Raw genomic sequence first — 18,133 nt, forward strand, 5'->3', positions numbered from 1 at the left:
CTAGTTAGTGGAATTTAGAACAGGAAAGCATATGACAATGAGAAACAATATACAAGGTTACATAGAAAAGATTCCAGTTTTGATCCCTGATTTGCACATCTATTTGATGCTTTGTGGACTGAAAAAATTAAATAAGTCTCAAGAAGTACTGGTAAACGTGTGGGAAAAATTTTCATCTCCAAAACCTATTCATGTTTGCTATCCTGCAAACCCTACTACAAAGTGCACTAGTGGAAGGTATTGAAGACAGGATGTCCAGGTAAATTGAATAACTCACTCAGGCCTAACATATAAACAAAAACTACAGAGGTAATAATACTTACTTCTTATAAAGAACTGCATTTGGCTTCTTTAAGGAATACTGCAAAGTAAAGGACAGTAAAATCAATATAAATTATTTTGAACTTGGTCACAGTAAAGCTTATACACCCAATAGCTCATCAATTTAAAGCTCTTGCAGCCTGGATCACACTGGATCACATGAAATATCAAATGTAAGTTTATTACTTAACCCAAAACCGAGAGATAATTTCTGATTAAAGAACTTAAAATGTTAGTGAACTTGGTCCAATAACTTTGAAAGTTTTGAATACATGTGGAAATCTCGTTTTTTTTTAATGGGGTGCAGATGTCACTGGTATAGGTTACGCATTCCTAAATGTTCTCAAATGAATTGGTTCAGGAGGCCATTCCAGAGGGCAGTTAAGAGTCAACCCCATTAGTTCTGGATATATATTCAAATGCAGATTGTAACAGCTGAGGACAGAGGGGGGTTTCACAACAAACGAAGCATGGTATTCATGCATTGTTTCATGGTATTCATTACTGAGACTAGCTTTATGTTCCACATTTGTTTTATAAAATTGATTTAAATTTCAACAGCTTCCATGGTGGCATCTGAACTGAAGACCCCAGAGTTAGCCTGGGACTTGGAATCACGAGCCCCACAACATTATCAGTACATCACTGTTTCCAACCAAACTTTATACCACTTAAATTCGAGAAAGATCAGTAAACTAATTATTTACAAAGGAAAGACTTTAAATCGTAGGGGAAATATTTTCCATACAGGAGGAAAAAAAAATACATTTAAAATGTCATGCCATTCTCATTACCTAAGAACATTACTTTATTTTGAGGTTAGTATCTGGCTTTCTGACTAAAGAATCAAGCCAAATAATAAACTGCTTCTTTCTATTCTAAAAAAAGTTCTGCCAACTCGAAGATGCAGATTAGAATCTATGAGGAAAATTTTACTTCATCTGTTTCAGTTGCCTTGCATATAATGGATTAAGACAATTTAAAATTCATACCTCTGCTCAGTTGAGTGGATAGTGAGTTCTCCATAATTCCTCAAACACAATCCACATGGCAAACTGTATGATTAGGAAAAGGAAATGTGCAGCTGGAAATTTGGAGTTGGATTGTTAACTGGAGGAGAGTGGAAGGACTTATCTGAATATTAATGGGGAAGTGGTGGCTTAGTGGTATTATCGATCCCACCATTGCAGATGGTGGTATCTGAATTCAATAAATATCTGGAATTAAGAATCTAATGATGACCATGAATCCATTGCCGATTGTCAGAAAAACATGTCTGGCTCACGAATGTTGTTTGGGGAAGGAATTTGCCATTCTTACCTGGTCTGGCCTACATGTGACTCCAGTCCCACAGACTGAGTCTAAACTGCTCTCTGGGCAATTAGGGATGACCAATAAATGCTGTCTAGCCATCAGAGCCCTCATTCCATGAATGAATAAAGAAAACAAATTTTGTAATAATTTCCAGGAAGTGCTCAGTATTGACACTGGGCGGAGAATTCTATTCTCCACAACTGCCAGCCCTCTTCACATTGGAAATACCAGATAAACAGTTGACACAAACAATTGTGACAATCAATGCAGTCACTCACCTTGGTAAACATACTGATTCTGGAAAGTTAGACAAAATACAAAACTTACAATGTCCCTGAGAGCCTGAGTCACTGTTTCACTGGTATTACCACCCTTGATGAACATGGCATTCTTCGTATTTTCAATGATCTTGGGATCTTTCTTCTCAAGAAACCTCTTTGCCCGCTTCGTCTTCGGCTTGCTACAATCGGGAAGTATAAAGAAAATGTGAAAATATAAAAGTATAAATGTAACTATAACTATAATGTCAGAAACATCAAATAGAATACAGAAACAAATCTCCAACTTTTTAAAGATGATATTTTTCACGTAGTTGAACATATGACAAAGCATAACTACAGAATCTAACAGCAGGTAGCTCACCGAATACCATGCAAAGCTGGTAGAAAATTATGTAAGTTTAAGACAAGTCAGATAAAACTACTTGTTGCCAATGTCAGACAGATGAAAGGTTGTTGCACCAGAGGCTAGAATTAGATGAACACATATTTTAGAAGATGGTAAGGTGAAAATTATAGAGATGGAGAGGGTCAAGATCATTGAAGGAATTGTAAGACAAGGATACAAATTGATAAATAAAGGAAGGAGTCTGCTGTGACTTAGGAACGTCACTCCCACATGACCAATGATGTCTCATTTTATGCAGAGGAACAGAGTGCATTGAGAAGGTGCACAACGCAAAAACTTCTTTTCTCTGGGTCCTCTTCTCACCCAGCTGAGGTTTCCATTTTGGTTTGCCCCTTCCAATTCTCTTCAAAAAAAGCCTTCAAAAGTCATGCCCATTAGGGATTCTCTAGTTGCCCGTACCAATAACCTGTAATTGCTAATATCACTGACTGCATATGCGCCCCCACTGCAGTAGTTCAAGAAAGTAGTTCAGCATAACATTTCGGCCAGTTAAGGATGGGCAATTAGGTTTGGCCAAAAATGGTCAAGTTTGCCCAGCAGTTTTTCTCGAGATACTAGTTGCCTTAATTCCTCAGTTTTAATAACCAACAAGATATCCTTGCAATCACGGCTCTGTGATACCCAGAACATAGTGTGCAGCAATTTCAATCTGCGCTACAAGCTGATTATCCCTGTTTTGCATAACGCGTGCATTTAAATTCAACATCCTTAGTCCAGCATTTACTGTGCCCTTTCTCACAACTGTCCCCAAATCTGTGGTACCAAAAGTAGGATTCCTGATCCCTACCATACTGTCTTAATGCATGTCATAGAAACTTTAACCTCTGCTGAGTGTCCTCCCCCGTTAACATTTTCCATAATTTTCCATGCAACTGAACTCACAGGGGGTCGTAAGGGTCAGGAATTTAACTTCCAGCACAGGGATAAGGGGGTAATTACAAGAAGGGTGGCAGTCAACACAGGACTGAAGGTGTTGTACTTAAATGCACACAGTATACAAAACAAGGTAAATGAGCCTGTGGCATAGATTGAATTTGGTGGGTTCAATGTTCTGGGTATCACACAGATGTGGCTGCAAGATAATCAGAGCTGGGAACTAAATGTCCAAGGATACACGTCCTTTGAAAAGGCAGATGAGTAGAGGGACTGGGTTGCCTTGTTCGAAACAAAGAAAATTATACCGATAGCAAGAGATTTAGAATCAGAAGGCATAGAACCTGAGAAAGTAGAACTGAGAAAACGCAAAGGAAAAAAAGACACTGATGGGAGTTGTTTACAGGCCTCCTAGTTGTAGTCAGGATGTAGGGAAGAAAATAAATCAGGAGATAGAAAAGGTATGTAAGAAAGACGCACTTCAATACACAAGTGGACTCAGAATATCAGGTTGGTAGTGATCTAAAGTAAAAGAATTTGTGGAATGTATGAGAGTTTCTTTTGGAACTGCTTGTGACTGATCCCACTACAGAACATGCAATTCTGAGTTTAGTGCTATGCAATGAGGCACAGTTCATTCGAGAGCTTAAAGTGAAGGAACGCCAAAGGAACAATGACCATAATACGATAGAAATCATCCTGTTGTTTCAAAGGGAGAAGGCTGAATCAGATACAATGGTTTTAAAATTGAGTAAAGGTACAAGGACATGTCAGACAAGCTGGTTAGAGTTGATCAGAAGGGGACCTCAACAGGGAAGATAATGGAGCAGCAACAGCAGTAGCTTCTGGGGGTAATTCAGGAGGCACACCATAAAATTCATTCTAAGGAGGAAGGAACATGCTAAGTGGAGGACGAGGCAACCATAGCTGCCAAGGGGAGTCAGGAGCAGCATAAAAGCAAAGAAAAACAAAACAAAAAACCTATAACATGGTGAAGTTCAGTGGGAAGCCAGAGGATTGGGAAGTCTTTTAAAAACCAGCGAAGGATAACTAAAAAAAAGTAACAATATGGAGATGAAATGGCTAGTAATATAAAGAAAATTGCAAGAGATGTTTTTCAATATCTAAATGTAAGAACAAGACAAGAGTGGACATTGGACCACTGGAAAATGAGGTTGAAGAAGTAGTAAAAGGAAACAAAGAAACGGTTGAGGAACTGAAGAGGTACATTGCATCCAAATTCACATTGGAAGACACTAGTGACATATCAGATCTTCAGACAAGTTGGGGGAAAAGAGGTGAGTGTAGTGACCATCAACAAGGAGAAAGTGCAGGAGAAGCTGAAAGATCTGAAGGCAGATAAGTCACCTGGACTGGGTGTGCTACACGCTAAGGGTCTGAAGGTCTCAGCTCAGTAAATTGTAGAGGCATTGTATTGATTTAGTTTACTTTGTCGCCTGTTCCGAGACACAGTGAATAGTGCTGTTTTGTGCACTATCCAGGCAAATGATACCTGACATAAATACATTAGGGTAACAGAAGAGCATGCAGAATATAGCGATTATACATCCATAGAAGATCAGCTTGATCTTTCAGGAATGACTGGAGTCAGGGAGGGTCCCAGAGGACTAGAAAATGGCTAACATAACACTCATTTAAGAAGTAGAAAGGCAGAAGACAGGAAACTATAGGCCTTTAAAGTCCAACTTTGACTGTTGGTAAACTTTGAGTCCATTATAAAGGATGGGATTGCTGAGTACTTGGAAGAGCACAGTAAAATTGAGCAGAATCAGCAGCACTTTGTCAAGGGGAGGTCATACCTGATAAATCTGTTAGAATTCTTTGAGGAGGTAATGAGCAAGCTAGACAAAGGAGGGCTAGTGGACATGATCTATTTGGATTTCCAGAAAGCTGCACAGGAGACTAATAAATAAGACAGAAGCCTATGGTGTTATGGCCAAGGTGCTGACATGGAGAAAGGAATGGCTGACTGGCAGAAGGCAGAGAGTATGGATAAAGGGGTCATTCTCAGGATAACAGCAAACTTGTGCAGTTTAGCAGGGGGTTTGTGCTGGAAGGACAACTATTCACATTATACATTAATGATCCAGACAAAGGAACAGATGGAATTGTTGTTAAGTTTGCAGAAAACACAGAGAAAGGCAGAAGAACAGGTAGTGTTGAGGATGCTGGGAGGCTGCAGAAGAATTTGGACAGGCTAGGAGAGCGGGCAAAGAAATGGCAGATGGAATACAATGCCGGAAAATGTGAAATTTTGTAACTTTGTAGGAAGATTAAAGGCATAGACAACTTTGTTAACAGGAAAAGGCTTTGAATATCTGAAGCACAAAGAGATTTGCAAGTCCTAACTCAAGATTCTCTTTGGGGGGTTCAGTTGATAGTTAGAAAGGCAAATGCAATGTTGGCATTCAATTGAAGCCGGCTAGAATACAAGAACAGAGATGTACTGCTGAGGCTCTGGTCAGACCACATTTGGAATATTGAGTAGTTTGGGCCCAATATATAAGGAAGGATGTAAAGGCCTTAGAGAGTCGGGAGGAGGTTTACAAGAATGATTCTGAGGATGAAGGGCTCATCATAAGAGAAGTGGTTAAAGGGTATAGGGAAAGGGAGTGTCTGGATCCAAAACATTAACTATTTTTTCCTTTACAAATGCTGCCAGAGCTGTTGGAAACTTTACCAGCAACTTTGTTTTTGTTGATCTTCACTGCTCAAAATCATTTCTAATTGGTCTACTTTCAAGTTACCACTCAAATTTTACATGCCTGTATAAGTTTGAAAGAACTGCCTTTATGCAGCTATCGAATTTGAAATGATACATGATGTTTCAATAATTTTTAAAGCACGAGAACTTTTGGGTCGCTCTCAGCTGGTTTCTAAAACTGTCTCAATCCTCAAACTCCAGAGTAGCCTGTCTCATTGCTGAACCCAAAGCTGCTCTTCCAGCGTCTGCAGTAATTTGCTCCTGGCCCGAATTAACTTCCTGGGAAAACAATTCCGGGAGTGTTCAGATAACAAGGTGTAGAGCTGGATGAACACAGCAGGCCACGCAGCATCAGAACAGCAGGAAAGCAGACGCTTCAGGTCTGGACCCTTCAGAAATTTCTGATGCTCTGATACTGCTTGGCTTACTGTGCTCGTCCAACTCTACACCTTGTTATCTCAGGCACCAGCATCGGCAGTTCCACTCCTCCCACTTCCTACAGACTAAGGGGGTGGCCATGGGCACCCGCATGGGCCCCAGCTATGCCTGCCTCTTTGTAGGTTACGTGGAACAGTCCCTCTTCCGCACCTACACAGGCCCCAAACCCCACCTCTTCCTCCGGTACATTGATGACTGTATCGGCGCCGCCTCTTGCTCCCCAGAGGAGCTCGAACAGTTCATCCACTTCACCAACACCTTCCACCCCAACCTTCAGTTCACCTGGGCCATCTCCAGCACATCCCTCACCTTCCTGGACACCTCAGTCTCCATCTCAGGCAACCAGCTTGTAACTGATGTCCATTTCAAGCCCACCGACTCCCACAGCTACCTAAAATACACCTCCTCCCACCCACCCTCCTGCAAAAATTCCATCCCCTATTCCCAATTCCTCCACCTCCGCCACATCTGCTCCCACAATAAGATATTCCACTCCCGCACATCCCAGATGTCCAAGTTCTTCAAGGACCGCAACTTTCCCCCCACAGTGATCGAGAACGCCCTTGACCGCGTCTCCCGTATTCCCCGCAACACATCCCTCACACCCTGCCCCCGCCACAACCGCCCTAAGAGGATCCCCCTCGTTCTCTCACACCACCCTACCAACCTCCGGATACAACGCATCATCCTCTGACACTTCCGCCATTTACAATCCGACCCCACCACCCAAGACATTTTACCATCCCCCCCCCCCTGTCTGCTTTCCGGAGAGACCACTTTCTCCGTGACTCCCTTGTTCGCTCCACACTGCCCTCCAACCCCACCACACCCGGCACCTTCCCCTGCAACCGCAGGAAATGCTACACTCGCCCCCACGCCTCCTCCCTCACCCCTATCCCAGGCCCCAAGATGACATTCCACATTAAGAGGAGGTTCACCTGCACATCTGCCAATGTGGTATACTGCATCCACTGTACCCGGTGCGGCTTCCTCTACATTGGGGAAACCAAGCGGAGGCTTGGAGACCGCTTTGCAGAACACCTCCGCTCAGTTCGCAACAAACAACTGCACCTCCCAGTCGCAAACCATTTCCACTCCCCCTCCCATTCTCTAGATGACATGTCCATCATGGGCCTCCTGCACTGCCACAATGATGCCACCCAAAGGTTGCAGGAACAGCAACTCATATTCCGCCTGGGAACCCTGCAGCCATATGGTATCAATGTGGACTTCACCAGTTTCAAAATCTCCCCTTCCCCTACTGCATCCCTAAACCAGCCCAGTTCATCCCCTCCCCCCACTGCACCACACAACCAGCCCAGCTCTTCCCCCCCACCCACTGCATCCCAAAACCAGTCCAACCTGTCTCTGCGTCCCTAACCGGTTCTTCCTCTCACCCATCCCTTCCTCCCACCCCAAGCCGCACCCCCATCTACCTACTAACCTCATCCCACCTCCTTGACCTGTCCGTCTTCCCTGGACTGACCTATCCCCTCCCTACCTCCCCACCTATACTCCCTCCACCTATCTTCTTTACTCTCCATCTTCGGTCCGCCTCCCCCTCTCTCCCTATTTATTCCAGTTCCCACTCCCCGTCCCCCTCTCTGATGAAGGGTCTAGGCCCGAAACGTCAGCTTTTGTGCTCCTGAGATGCTGCTTGGCCTGCTGTGTTCATCCAACCTCACATTTTATTATCTTGGAATTCTCCAGCATCTGCAGTTCCCATTATCTCGGCAGTTCCTACTCTCGCCCGGTACAGCATAGGTTGGGGTTGAACCCCGGGCAAGAAAACACAGATCCGGCGGCAAACACAGGCGACGACATCGTCAACGGACCTCCCGCCAGTGAAATACTGCACTCGCAGCCACGACCCGCAGGGAACGGTCACTGCGCTGCAGAGCGATGAGTCAGGGACCGGCCTCCTCCATCCTGCCTGCCTGCGGACACGTGTTGCCCATCGACCATACATTGGGGGGGGAATGAACCGGTCAGGAGAGGGCAGGCCTCAGTCCTGAGCCACCGCATATCGACGGGCGGACGAGAGCCGCTATGGTCCACAGAAAACAGACGGAGAGCCCGGGAGTTGGGGTAGGGTTTTCAAAAACTCACCACACAGCCGCCTCCACCGCCATACTGACACCGAAGGTAGTGACGACGGGTTACGTCACTTCCGTAATATTGGGCTTTGCCCTCCCATTCAAAACAACACGTGCAGTAACGGCCGCCGGCTCGGGGCGCATGCGCGCTTCCTTCCATTCGCCTGGAGCAGGTGAAGACCGATGGCGCTTCCCGGCCACCCGGAAGTCGGGAAGGTCTCTTCGGGTAAGCACGGGGATGCCACGCTCCATTGAATACACCCTTTGGTTCTGTCTTCACAAAGGAGGAAACAGTTCTACTGTGTGTGCGGAGTTTGCACATTCTGTGTGGGTTTCCTCCGGGTCCCCCGCTTTCCTCGCACACGCCAAAGATGTGCAGGCTCGGTGGATCAGCTATGCTAAATTTCCCGTAGTGTTCAGGGGTGTGTGGGTTATAGGGGGATGGGCCTGGGTGGGATGCTTCAAGGGGCGGTGTGGACTTGTTGGGCCGAAGGGCCTGTTTCCACACTGTAGGGAATCTAATCTAGTCTAAACCCTGCGTTAAAATGTTGGGCAAGGCAGGGTGTCGTGAGGAGGAGGAGCTGGGAAACGGCGGAGATGAGCGTGAAGAGGAAATGGATGTTGAGGGCAAGTTGAAAGGAATGAACTCAAACAGCAAACTTCATGATCTACATGCAAAACTACTGATGTGGACGAGAAGGAAAGGAATTGGTGACCTTTGGACGTCCAATCGATCGCAGGGATTCTAATGTAACCAAGATCTATAAACTGAGGCAGAGTGGAAAGGTGACATTATACACAGTAAAAACCGAAAGAACTGTGGATGTTGTAAGTCAGGATCGATAACAGAAGTTGCTGGAAAGGCTCAGCAGGTCTGGCAACATACGTGAAGGAAAAAAACGGAGTTAACTTTTTGTTTCTGGTGACCCTTCCTCACAACTGTATTATTCACAGTAACATCAGGATGGAGGAAAGTGCTACAGCGCATTATAAAGAAATGCCTCGAGACACAGGCCAACCATGCTCAATAAAGCTCCAGCTTGTGAGATAAAACAAGATCGGATGTTTTCAGACTAGTATGGCCGTAGGTGCTGGTACCTGCTTTTTCTCCCAACTTCAAGCCGTGCTGGCCAGATACAGCTTCTTTACCGGTCTTTCTCTTTTTCCGCTTTGTTTATTTTTTCTCTTTTTTTCATGCATTCTTCCCTCCCTCCTTCCAGCTACCTTCCAGCCAGCACTTCCCCACCAGGCCCTGAAAATCTCCTACATTCCCTCACAAACCAATTGCAAGCCTTTGCTGTGGTTCACAACACTCCATTATCTCCAAAATTTCTCTTTTCATCACTGCTGCCTACACACAGTGAGCAGCCCCACGCCCTATCTATCTGTCTTTCTTGTTGCTTTTGCCAGCGCACTACTCTCCGTCCTATCTCCAGCCAGCAGGAAACTGATGCCAGGAACAGTGAGTGTGCCTCCAGCTGCAGCAGCAAAAATAGCCTGCCGCTCAATTGCATGGCAAAACACACCTGCAGAAAGGGGAAATGAGGAACCACTGATGGTGGAAAAAGCCTATGGCACCTGGTATTCCCAGGCAGGCTCCCAGAGAAGTATGAACCAGTCTGCTTATCTTCTGAGATGAGAAACAAGGGGCAGAAACAGAGGACACGAAACTGAGGGGGAGAAGCTGAGGTGCAGAAACACAGGATAGGAAACTGAAAGGCAGAAACAGAAAATGAGAAACGGAGAAATGTTCTATCTGAGTTACATAGCATCTACAAACTTTTAAAACTGTTGTCTAATTTAGTACACCATCCATTAATAATTGCCTGAAATGAAGCAGTTTTAATGAAGAAAAATATCCTTCCAAATTCATAATTTTAATTTCATCAGAAAGAGGTGGATCTACTCCAATGGCCTGTGTTTATCAATTCAAAGCATAACCTGTCACAAGTTTCATCCTGAAGAAAAGTTTGCACCACCAACAACTTTACAATTTATGTGCTTTATCAAAGAAGACATAAATGCATGGTATATAACTTTGAATGTTTCTTAATTAATTTGCAGACATTTGTTTTTGTATTCAGTTTCATTTCTTACTGTTGACGATCACAGTTTTACTTCTCATTTCCAATGTGTTATCATACAATTTGTTGACACAAATGTTGGTGGATGTTTGAAACACTCTACCACAAACAACAGTGGATGCTTGATCTGATGTTAATTTTAAATCTGAGGCAGACTTTTTGTTTTGTTGAACAAAAGCCATTAAGAGAGATGCACCAAATGCAGGTATGTGGATTTAGATCACAGATTAGCCATGATTTCGTTGAATGAAGCTGAATAATCTATTCCCGTTCCCACATTCCTATAATTATCATCACACTTAAATGGATACCTCAGCTACATTAATTTTGTAAATGAGGACAGCAGAACAATTTCAGCAATATTATGTTTGACTTTGAGAAATGGTGTCATATACAAACAAAGATGATTGTCAGGGTAAGATCTAGACCTGTTGGTTCATACAGCTTGCTCGAAGCAGTTACAATGCTTTGTGCGCAACAATAAATTAACATCCTGTTCCTCCTAAGCCACATTGAAAGCCAGATAAACACTGCATGACATCTGGATTAAAACAAACTTAAAATGGCTATTCTCGACAATCAGTGAAACAATTAACTTGAGCTCAAGAAATCAAATCAGCCCTGATGTATGTTACAGGCTAGTTACATTTATATGATTTGATGTCCAACCTAATCTAAACAGAAGGGCAGAAACCAAGGATGAAAAACAGAGGATCAGAAACAGGAGGAAAAACAGAGGGGCAAAAAGAGAGGATGAGATCCAGAGAATGAAAAACAAAAGAGGAGAAACAGAGGATAAGTAACAGGTGCAGAAACACAATGAGAAACAGAGGAAGAGAAACATAGGGGCAGAAACAGCATGAGAAACAGAGGAGAAGTAACAGAATGAGAAACAGGCTGAAACAAAGCATAACAAACAGAGGGTCAGAAACACAGGGGTTGAAGCATAGGCGCACCAACAGAATGCAAAATAGATGATGTGAAACAAGAGATTGGAGACTGAGGGACAGAAACGGACTGAAACATGGCGGCAGACACAGAGGATCTGAAACTGATGAGCAGAAACAGAAGGAAAAATGGAGGGGCAGAAATAGAGAGGCAGAATCAGAGTGGTAGAAAGAGAGGAGGAGAAACACAGGAGCAAAAATAGAGACGAAGAAGCAGAGGATGAGCAATAGTGGGTTGGAAACAGACGAAGAAACAGGATGAGAAATAGGGGAGCAGAAAGAGAATGGGAATCAGTGGGGTACAACTAGTGGATGAGAAAGAAAGGGGCAGAAACTGAGATGCAGAAACCGACAATGAGAAAAAAAGGATGAGAACAGAGTGGCAGAATCAGAGGTGCTGATACAGAGGGGCAGAAACACGAGCAAAAAGAAGATGTGAAAGAGAGGGGCAGAAACAGGATGAGAATCAGAGGAGAAAGAGAGGGGTAGAAATGGAGGAGCAGAAACAGATGGAGAGGAATAGATGAACAGAAACTGAGGGGCAGAAAGAGAGGATGGGATCCTGTGAATGAGAAACAGAAGGTGAGAAACAGGATAAGAAACAGGTGCAGAAACACAATGAGAAATACAGTATGAGAAACAGATGAGCATAAGCAGATGATGAGAAACAGGATGAGAAGCAGAGAGGCTGAAACAGAGGATGAAGAATAGAGGGGCAGAAACAGAATGAGAAATAGAGGGTCAGAAACAGTTTTTAAAAAGCAGAGTATGAGAAACAGAGGGACAGAGACAGAGAAGAAGAAACAGGATGAAAGTCCGGGGTAGAAATGGATGATGAGAAACTGAGGGGCAGAAGCATAGCATTCGAAACATAGAACATACAACATTACAGCATAGTACAGGCCCTTCTACCCTCGATGTTGTGCCTGTGAAACCAATCTGAAGCCCATCTAACCTGCACTATTCCATTGTCATCCATATGTTTATCCAAAGACCATTCAAATGTCCTTAAGGTTGCCAAGTTTACTACTGTTGCAAGCAGGGCATTCCATGCCCTTACTACTCTGAGTAAAGAACCTAACTCTGACTTCTGTCCTATATCTATCACCTCTCAGTTTAAAGCTATGTCCTCTCGTGCTAGCCAACACCATCTGAGGAAAAAGGCTCTCACTGTCCCACCCTCTTTAATCCTCTGATCATCTTGTATGTCTCTATTAAGTTGCCTCTTAACCTTCTTCTCTCTAACGAAAACAGCCTCAAGGCCTTTCCTCACAAGTCCTTCCCTCCATATCAGGCAACATCCTGGTAAATATCCTCTGCACCTTTTCCAATGCTTTCACATCCTTCTTATAATGCGGTGACCAGAACTGTACACAATACTCCAAGTGCTGCTTCACCAGAATTTTGTACAGCTGCAACATGACCTCATGGCTCCAAAACTCAATCCCTCTACCAATAAAATCTAACACACTGTATGCCTTCTTAACAACCTGATCAACCTGGGTGGCATCTTTCAGGGATCTATGAACATGGACACTGAGATCTCTCTGCTCATCCACACTACCAAGAATCTTACCATTAGCCCAGTACTCTGTATTCCTGTTACTCCTTCCAAAATGAATCACCCACATTTTTCTGCATTAAACTCATTTGCCACCTCTCAGCCCAGCTCTGCAACTTGTCTATGTCCATCTGTAACCTGCAACATCCTTCCGCACTGTCCACAACTCCACCAACTTTGTCATCTGCAAATTTACTAACCCATCTTTCTATAACCTCATCCAGATCATTTATAAAAATGAAAACAGCAGTGGCCCCAAAACAGATCCTTGCAGTACACCAGTAGTAACTGAACCCCAAGATGAACATTTCCCATCAACCACCACCCTCTGCCTTCTTATAGCTAGCCAATTTCTGATCCAAACCATTAAATCACCCTCAATCCTTGGATAAGCATATGGATGATGATGAGATAGTGTAGAGGGATGGGCTTAGATTAGTTCACAGGTCGGCGCAACATTGAGGGCTGAAGGGCCTGTTCTGCGCTGTCTTGTTCTATGTTTTAATCCCATGTCTTCGTATTTGCTGCAATAGCCTAGCATGCGGAACCTTAGCAAACACTTTACTGAAATCCGTATACACCACATCAACAGCTTTACCCTCATCCACCTGTTTGGTCACCTTCTCAAAGAACTCAATAAGGTTTGTGAAGCTCGACCTACCCTTCACAAAAAAACTGGATGAGAAATGGAGGATGAGAAACCAGGGCAAAAACAGAGGGGCAGAAACAAAGGATGAGAAACAGAAGGGAAATAACAGAAGGGTAGAAACAAAGAGGCAGAATCAGAGGGGAGAAGGGGAGGATGAAAAACAGATGGGCTGAAGTAAAAGAGATAATGGGAACTGCAGATGCTGGTAAAGGTACAGAAAGAGAGGGTGAGAAACAGAGTGGCAAAAACAAGATGAGAAACAGGAGCTGAAATAGGATAAGAAACTGAGGTGCAGAATCAGAGAATGAAAAACAGGGGCAGGAAGAAAGGAGGAGGAATAGGGAATGAAAAACAGGATGAGAATCAGAAAATGAGAAACATAGTGCCATATATATATGGCCAAAAACAGATGGGCAGAAACAAGGGATGTGAAACAGAGAGGCAGAACCAGGGGGACAGAAACAGAGGATGTGAACAGTGGTGAAGAAGCAGAGGGGCCTGAACCAAAAATGAGAAACAAAAGATGAGAATAGAATGGCAGAATCAGAGGTGCACATACAGAGGAGCAGAAACAAAGGAGAAAAAAGAGAAGATGCGAAAGACAGGGGCAGAAAAAAAGGATCGGAAACAGAGGGTCAGAAACAGAGCTTGAAAAATAGAGGAGCAGAACTAGATAGGCGGCAACAAAGGTGCAGAAACAGAGTAGGAGAAACAGAGGGACAGAAACAGAGGATGAGAAACAGAATGAAAATTAGGAAGGGAAAAAGTGGCAACAACAAGGGCAGAAACAGAAAGAGAAACAGAGGCACAGAAGCAAAGGATGAGAACAGAGGTGCAGAAGCAGAGAATGAAAAAAACAGAGGATGACAGATGGACGATCAGAAACAAATGCGCAGAAAGATGATGAGAAAAAAGGGTCCAAAACAGGATGAGAAACAGAATTGAAGTAACGGGCAGAAACAGAATGAGAAACAGATAAGCAGAAACAGAGGGGTTGAAACATAGCAGAACAGAGGGGCAGAAACAGAGCTTGAGAAGTACAGGAGCAGAACTAGATGGACAGCAACAGAAGTGGATGAAGAGAGGGGCAGAAAGAGGATGAGAAACAGAATGAAAAACATGAAAGGAAAATGTGGAAGGAACTGAGTGGCAGAAATTGAGGTGCAGGAAGAGAAAATGAGAAACAGGCACAGAAGCAAAGGATGAGAACAGAGGTGCAGAAGCAGTGGATGACAAACAGAGGATGTGAAATGGAGGATCAGAAACAGGATGAGAAGCAGAAAGGAAATAACAGGGGCAGAAACAGAGAGACAGAATCAGAGGGACAGGAAGAGAGGATGAGAAACAAAGGGGCACAAACAGAAGATGAGAAACTGAGGTGCAGAATCAGAGGATGCGAAACACAGAATGAGAAACAGAATGGCAGAATGAAATGATGCAAAACCGAGGGACAGAAACAACAGATGAGAAACAGTGGATGAGAAACAGACGAGCAGAAACAGATAAGCAGAATCAAAACATTATAACTGGAAGGTCAGAAACAGAGAGGCTGAAAAGTAGCAGCACTAACAGAGGATGAGGGACAGAAACAAAGGATGTGAAATGGACTGGCAGAAACAGGATGAGAAACAGAGAATGAGAGACAGAGTGGAAGAAACAGTGAGACAGAGTAGGAGAAACAGAGGGGCATAAGCAGAATATGAAAAACAGTGGGGCAGGAACAGTAGATGAGAAATAGAGGGGCATAAGCAGAGTGTGAGAAACAGGAACTGAAACAGGATGAGAAACAGTGATGCAGAATGAGATGTGCAGATATAGAGGGGTAGCAACAGAGGATGAGAAACAGCGGCATAAACCAGGAATGAGAATCAGAGGAGTAGAAATGGAGGATGAGAATGATAGGGGCAGAAACAGAGAGGCTGAAATAAAGAATGAGAAGCAGAGGTGTTGAAATGGACAATGAGAAACTGGAGGAGAAAAAGAAAGGCAGTGTCAGAGGTACAGATACAGATCAGAATCAGAGGATGAGAAACAAAGGGGCAGAAACAATGAGAAAAACGGCCAGAAACAAAGGTTGAGAAACACGAGGTTAGAAGCAGAGGCACAGAAACAGAGCTTGAGAAATAGAGGAGCAGCAACTAGATGGGCAGCAGAGGGGCAGAAACAAGGGATGAGAAACAGAATGGCAGAAACAGAGAATGAGAAAGAGAGTGGAAGAAACAGTGGAACAGACACAGGGTAGAGGAAACAGAGGGGCATAAGCAGAATATGAGAAAGAGAGGGGCAGAAACAAAGGATGAAAAACAGAGAGGCAGAATGAGATGTGCAGATATGGATGGGTAGCAATGGAGGATGACAAAAAAGATGAACAGAAACAGAGGATAAGAAACAGAGCAGCATAAGCCAGGAATGAGAGACAGAAATGGAGGATGAGAATGGTAGGGGCAGAACCTGAGGTGCAGAAACAGAGAGGTTATAATAAAGAATGAGAAACTGAGGTCCTGAAACGGACAATGAGACATAGAGGAGGAGCAAAAGAAAGGCAGTGTCAGAGGTGCAGATACAAAGGGGCAGAAACAGAGGATGAAAAACAGAGGTGCAGAAGCAGGATGAGAAAGAGGAGCAGAAACACTATGAGAAACAGAGGAGCTAAAGCAGAGGTGCAGAAATAGAGGATGGGAAGCTGAATATGAGAATCAGAGGGGCAGTAACAGAGAAGCAAAATTTGAGGTGCACAGAGGGAGTATGAAAAACAGAGGATGAGAAGCCAAGGGGATGAAACAGAGGGTCAGAAACAGAAGATGAGAGAGAAAAAATTAGAAACAGAAGGACAGAATCTGAGGTGCAGAAACAGAGAATGATAAATAGAGGTGCAGAAGCACATCATGAGAAACTGGATGAGAAATAGAGGGGATGAAACAGAAGATGTGAAAAAAAGGATTAAAATGGATAGATACTAAAGCACAGAAACAGAGAATAAATGGAGGTGCAGAAGCATAGGATGAGAAACTGGATGAGAAATGGAAGATGAGAAGCAGAGGGGCTGAAACAAATAGTGAGAAACAGAAGGGCAGCAACAAAGAGGCAGACTCAGAGGGGCAGAAGGAGAGGCTGAGAAACAGCTGGGCAGAAACGGAGATACAGAAAGAGAGGGTTAAAAACAGAGTGGCAAAAATAGAAGAAGAGAAACAGAGGATGAGAAACACAGAATGAAAAACAGAGAATGTGAAACAGAGGGGCAGAAACTCAGGATGAGAATCAGAGAATGAGTAACAGAGGGGCAGATATATATATGGCCAGAAACATAATGAGAAACAGATTGGATGAAAAAAGTGATGATAGGAAACGGATGGGTAGAAACAGAGAAGCAAAATCTGAGGCACACAGAGGATAAGAAACGGGCAGAAACAGAGAATGATAAATAGAGGTGCAGAAGCGTATCATGAGAAACTGGATGAGAAATACAGGATGAGAAACGGGATGTAACAAAAGATTTGAAAAAAAAATTAGAAACAGAAGGATAGATACTGAGGTGCAGAAACAATAAATAGAGGTGCAGAAGCAGGACGAGTAACTTTGAGAAATGGAGGATGAGGAGCAGAGGGGCAGAAACAGATGAGAAACAGGGGCAGAAACAAATGGTGAGAAACAGAAGGGAAGTAACAGAAGGGCAGAAATAAAGAGGCAGACTCAGAGGGGCAGAAGGAGAATGTGAGACAGATGGGCAGAAACTGAGGTACAGAAAGAGAGGGTGAGAAACAGAGTGGCGAAAATGGAAGATGAGAAACAGAGGAGCAGAAACAGAGGATGAGAAACACAATGAAAAACAGAGGATGAGAAACAGAGGGTCAGAAACAAGGAATGACCATCATAGAATGAGTATCAGAGGGGCAGATATATATGGCCAGAAACATAATGAGAAACAGATAGGCTGAGACAAAGGATTTGGAACAGAAACAGGAACAGAAATCGAAGATGAGAAACAGAGATTGAGAAACACATGGGCACAAACAGGAAAGGATAGATATTTGCGCTGAAGCAGCCCTTGAGCAACAGAGAATGAGAAACAGATGATGACAAACAGACAATGAGAAACATAGGCATAGAAATAGAAAATGAGAAACCGAGGATAAGAAACAGAGAAGCAGAAAGAGAGGTTGAGAAACAGAGTTTGAGAAACACAGTCACAGAAACAGAGAATGATAAACATTGGTGCAGAAACAGAGAATGAGAAATAGAGGGGCAGAAACAGAGAATGAGAAATAGAGAGGCAGAAACATAGGACTAGAAAGAGAGGCAGAAACAGAGAATGAGAAACAGAGGAGTAGACAGAAGATGAGAAACAGAGGTGAAGAAACGGGAAGTAAATTACAGTAGCAAAAGCAGAGGTTTAGAAAGAGGTTATAAACAGGAGAATAAACAGAAGTGCATAACAGAG

At 43.6% G+C, this 18,133-nt stretch overlaps 1 protein-coding gene and 1 long non-coding RNA gene across 2 annotated transcripts in view; one reads left to right on the top strand and one right to left on the bottom strand.

The window, feature by feature from the left end:
• Positions 1-8,584, bottom strand: part of rpf2 (ribosome production factor 2 homolog) — a 34,870-nt gene extending 26,286 nt beyond the window's left edge. Inside the window, exons 1-3 of the mRNA XM_048531969.2 lie at positions 8,468-8,584; positions 1,963-2,095; positions 324-361 (exon numbers count right to left, since the gene is read on the bottom strand). Of these exons, the coding sequence (XP_048387926.1) occupies positions 324-361; positions 1,963-2,095; positions 8,468-8,490 (194 nt within the window). The 5' untranslated portion in view covers positions 8,491-8,584. The remainder of the gene's footprint in view (positions 1-323; positions 362-1,962; positions 2,096-8,467) is intronic.
• The window catches only part of LOC125452959 (uncharacterized), a 29,567-nt gene continuing 20,012 nt past the window's right edge, over positions 8,579-18,133 (top strand). The window contains exon 1 of the long non-coding RNA XR_007247640.1: positions 8,579-8,680. This is a non-coding gene — a long non-coding RNA (uncharacterized LOC125452959). The remainder of the gene's footprint in view (positions 8,681-18,133) is intronic.

The sequence above is a fragment of the Stegostoma tigrinum genome, chromosome 4 (assembly GCF_030684315.1).
Source record: "Stegostoma tigrinum isolate sSteTig4 chromosome 4, sSteTig4.hap1, whole genome shotgun sequence".
Lineage (NCBI taxonomy): Eukaryota > Metazoa > Chordata > Chondrichthyes > Orectolobiformes > Stegostomatidae > Stegostoma > Stegostoma tigrinum.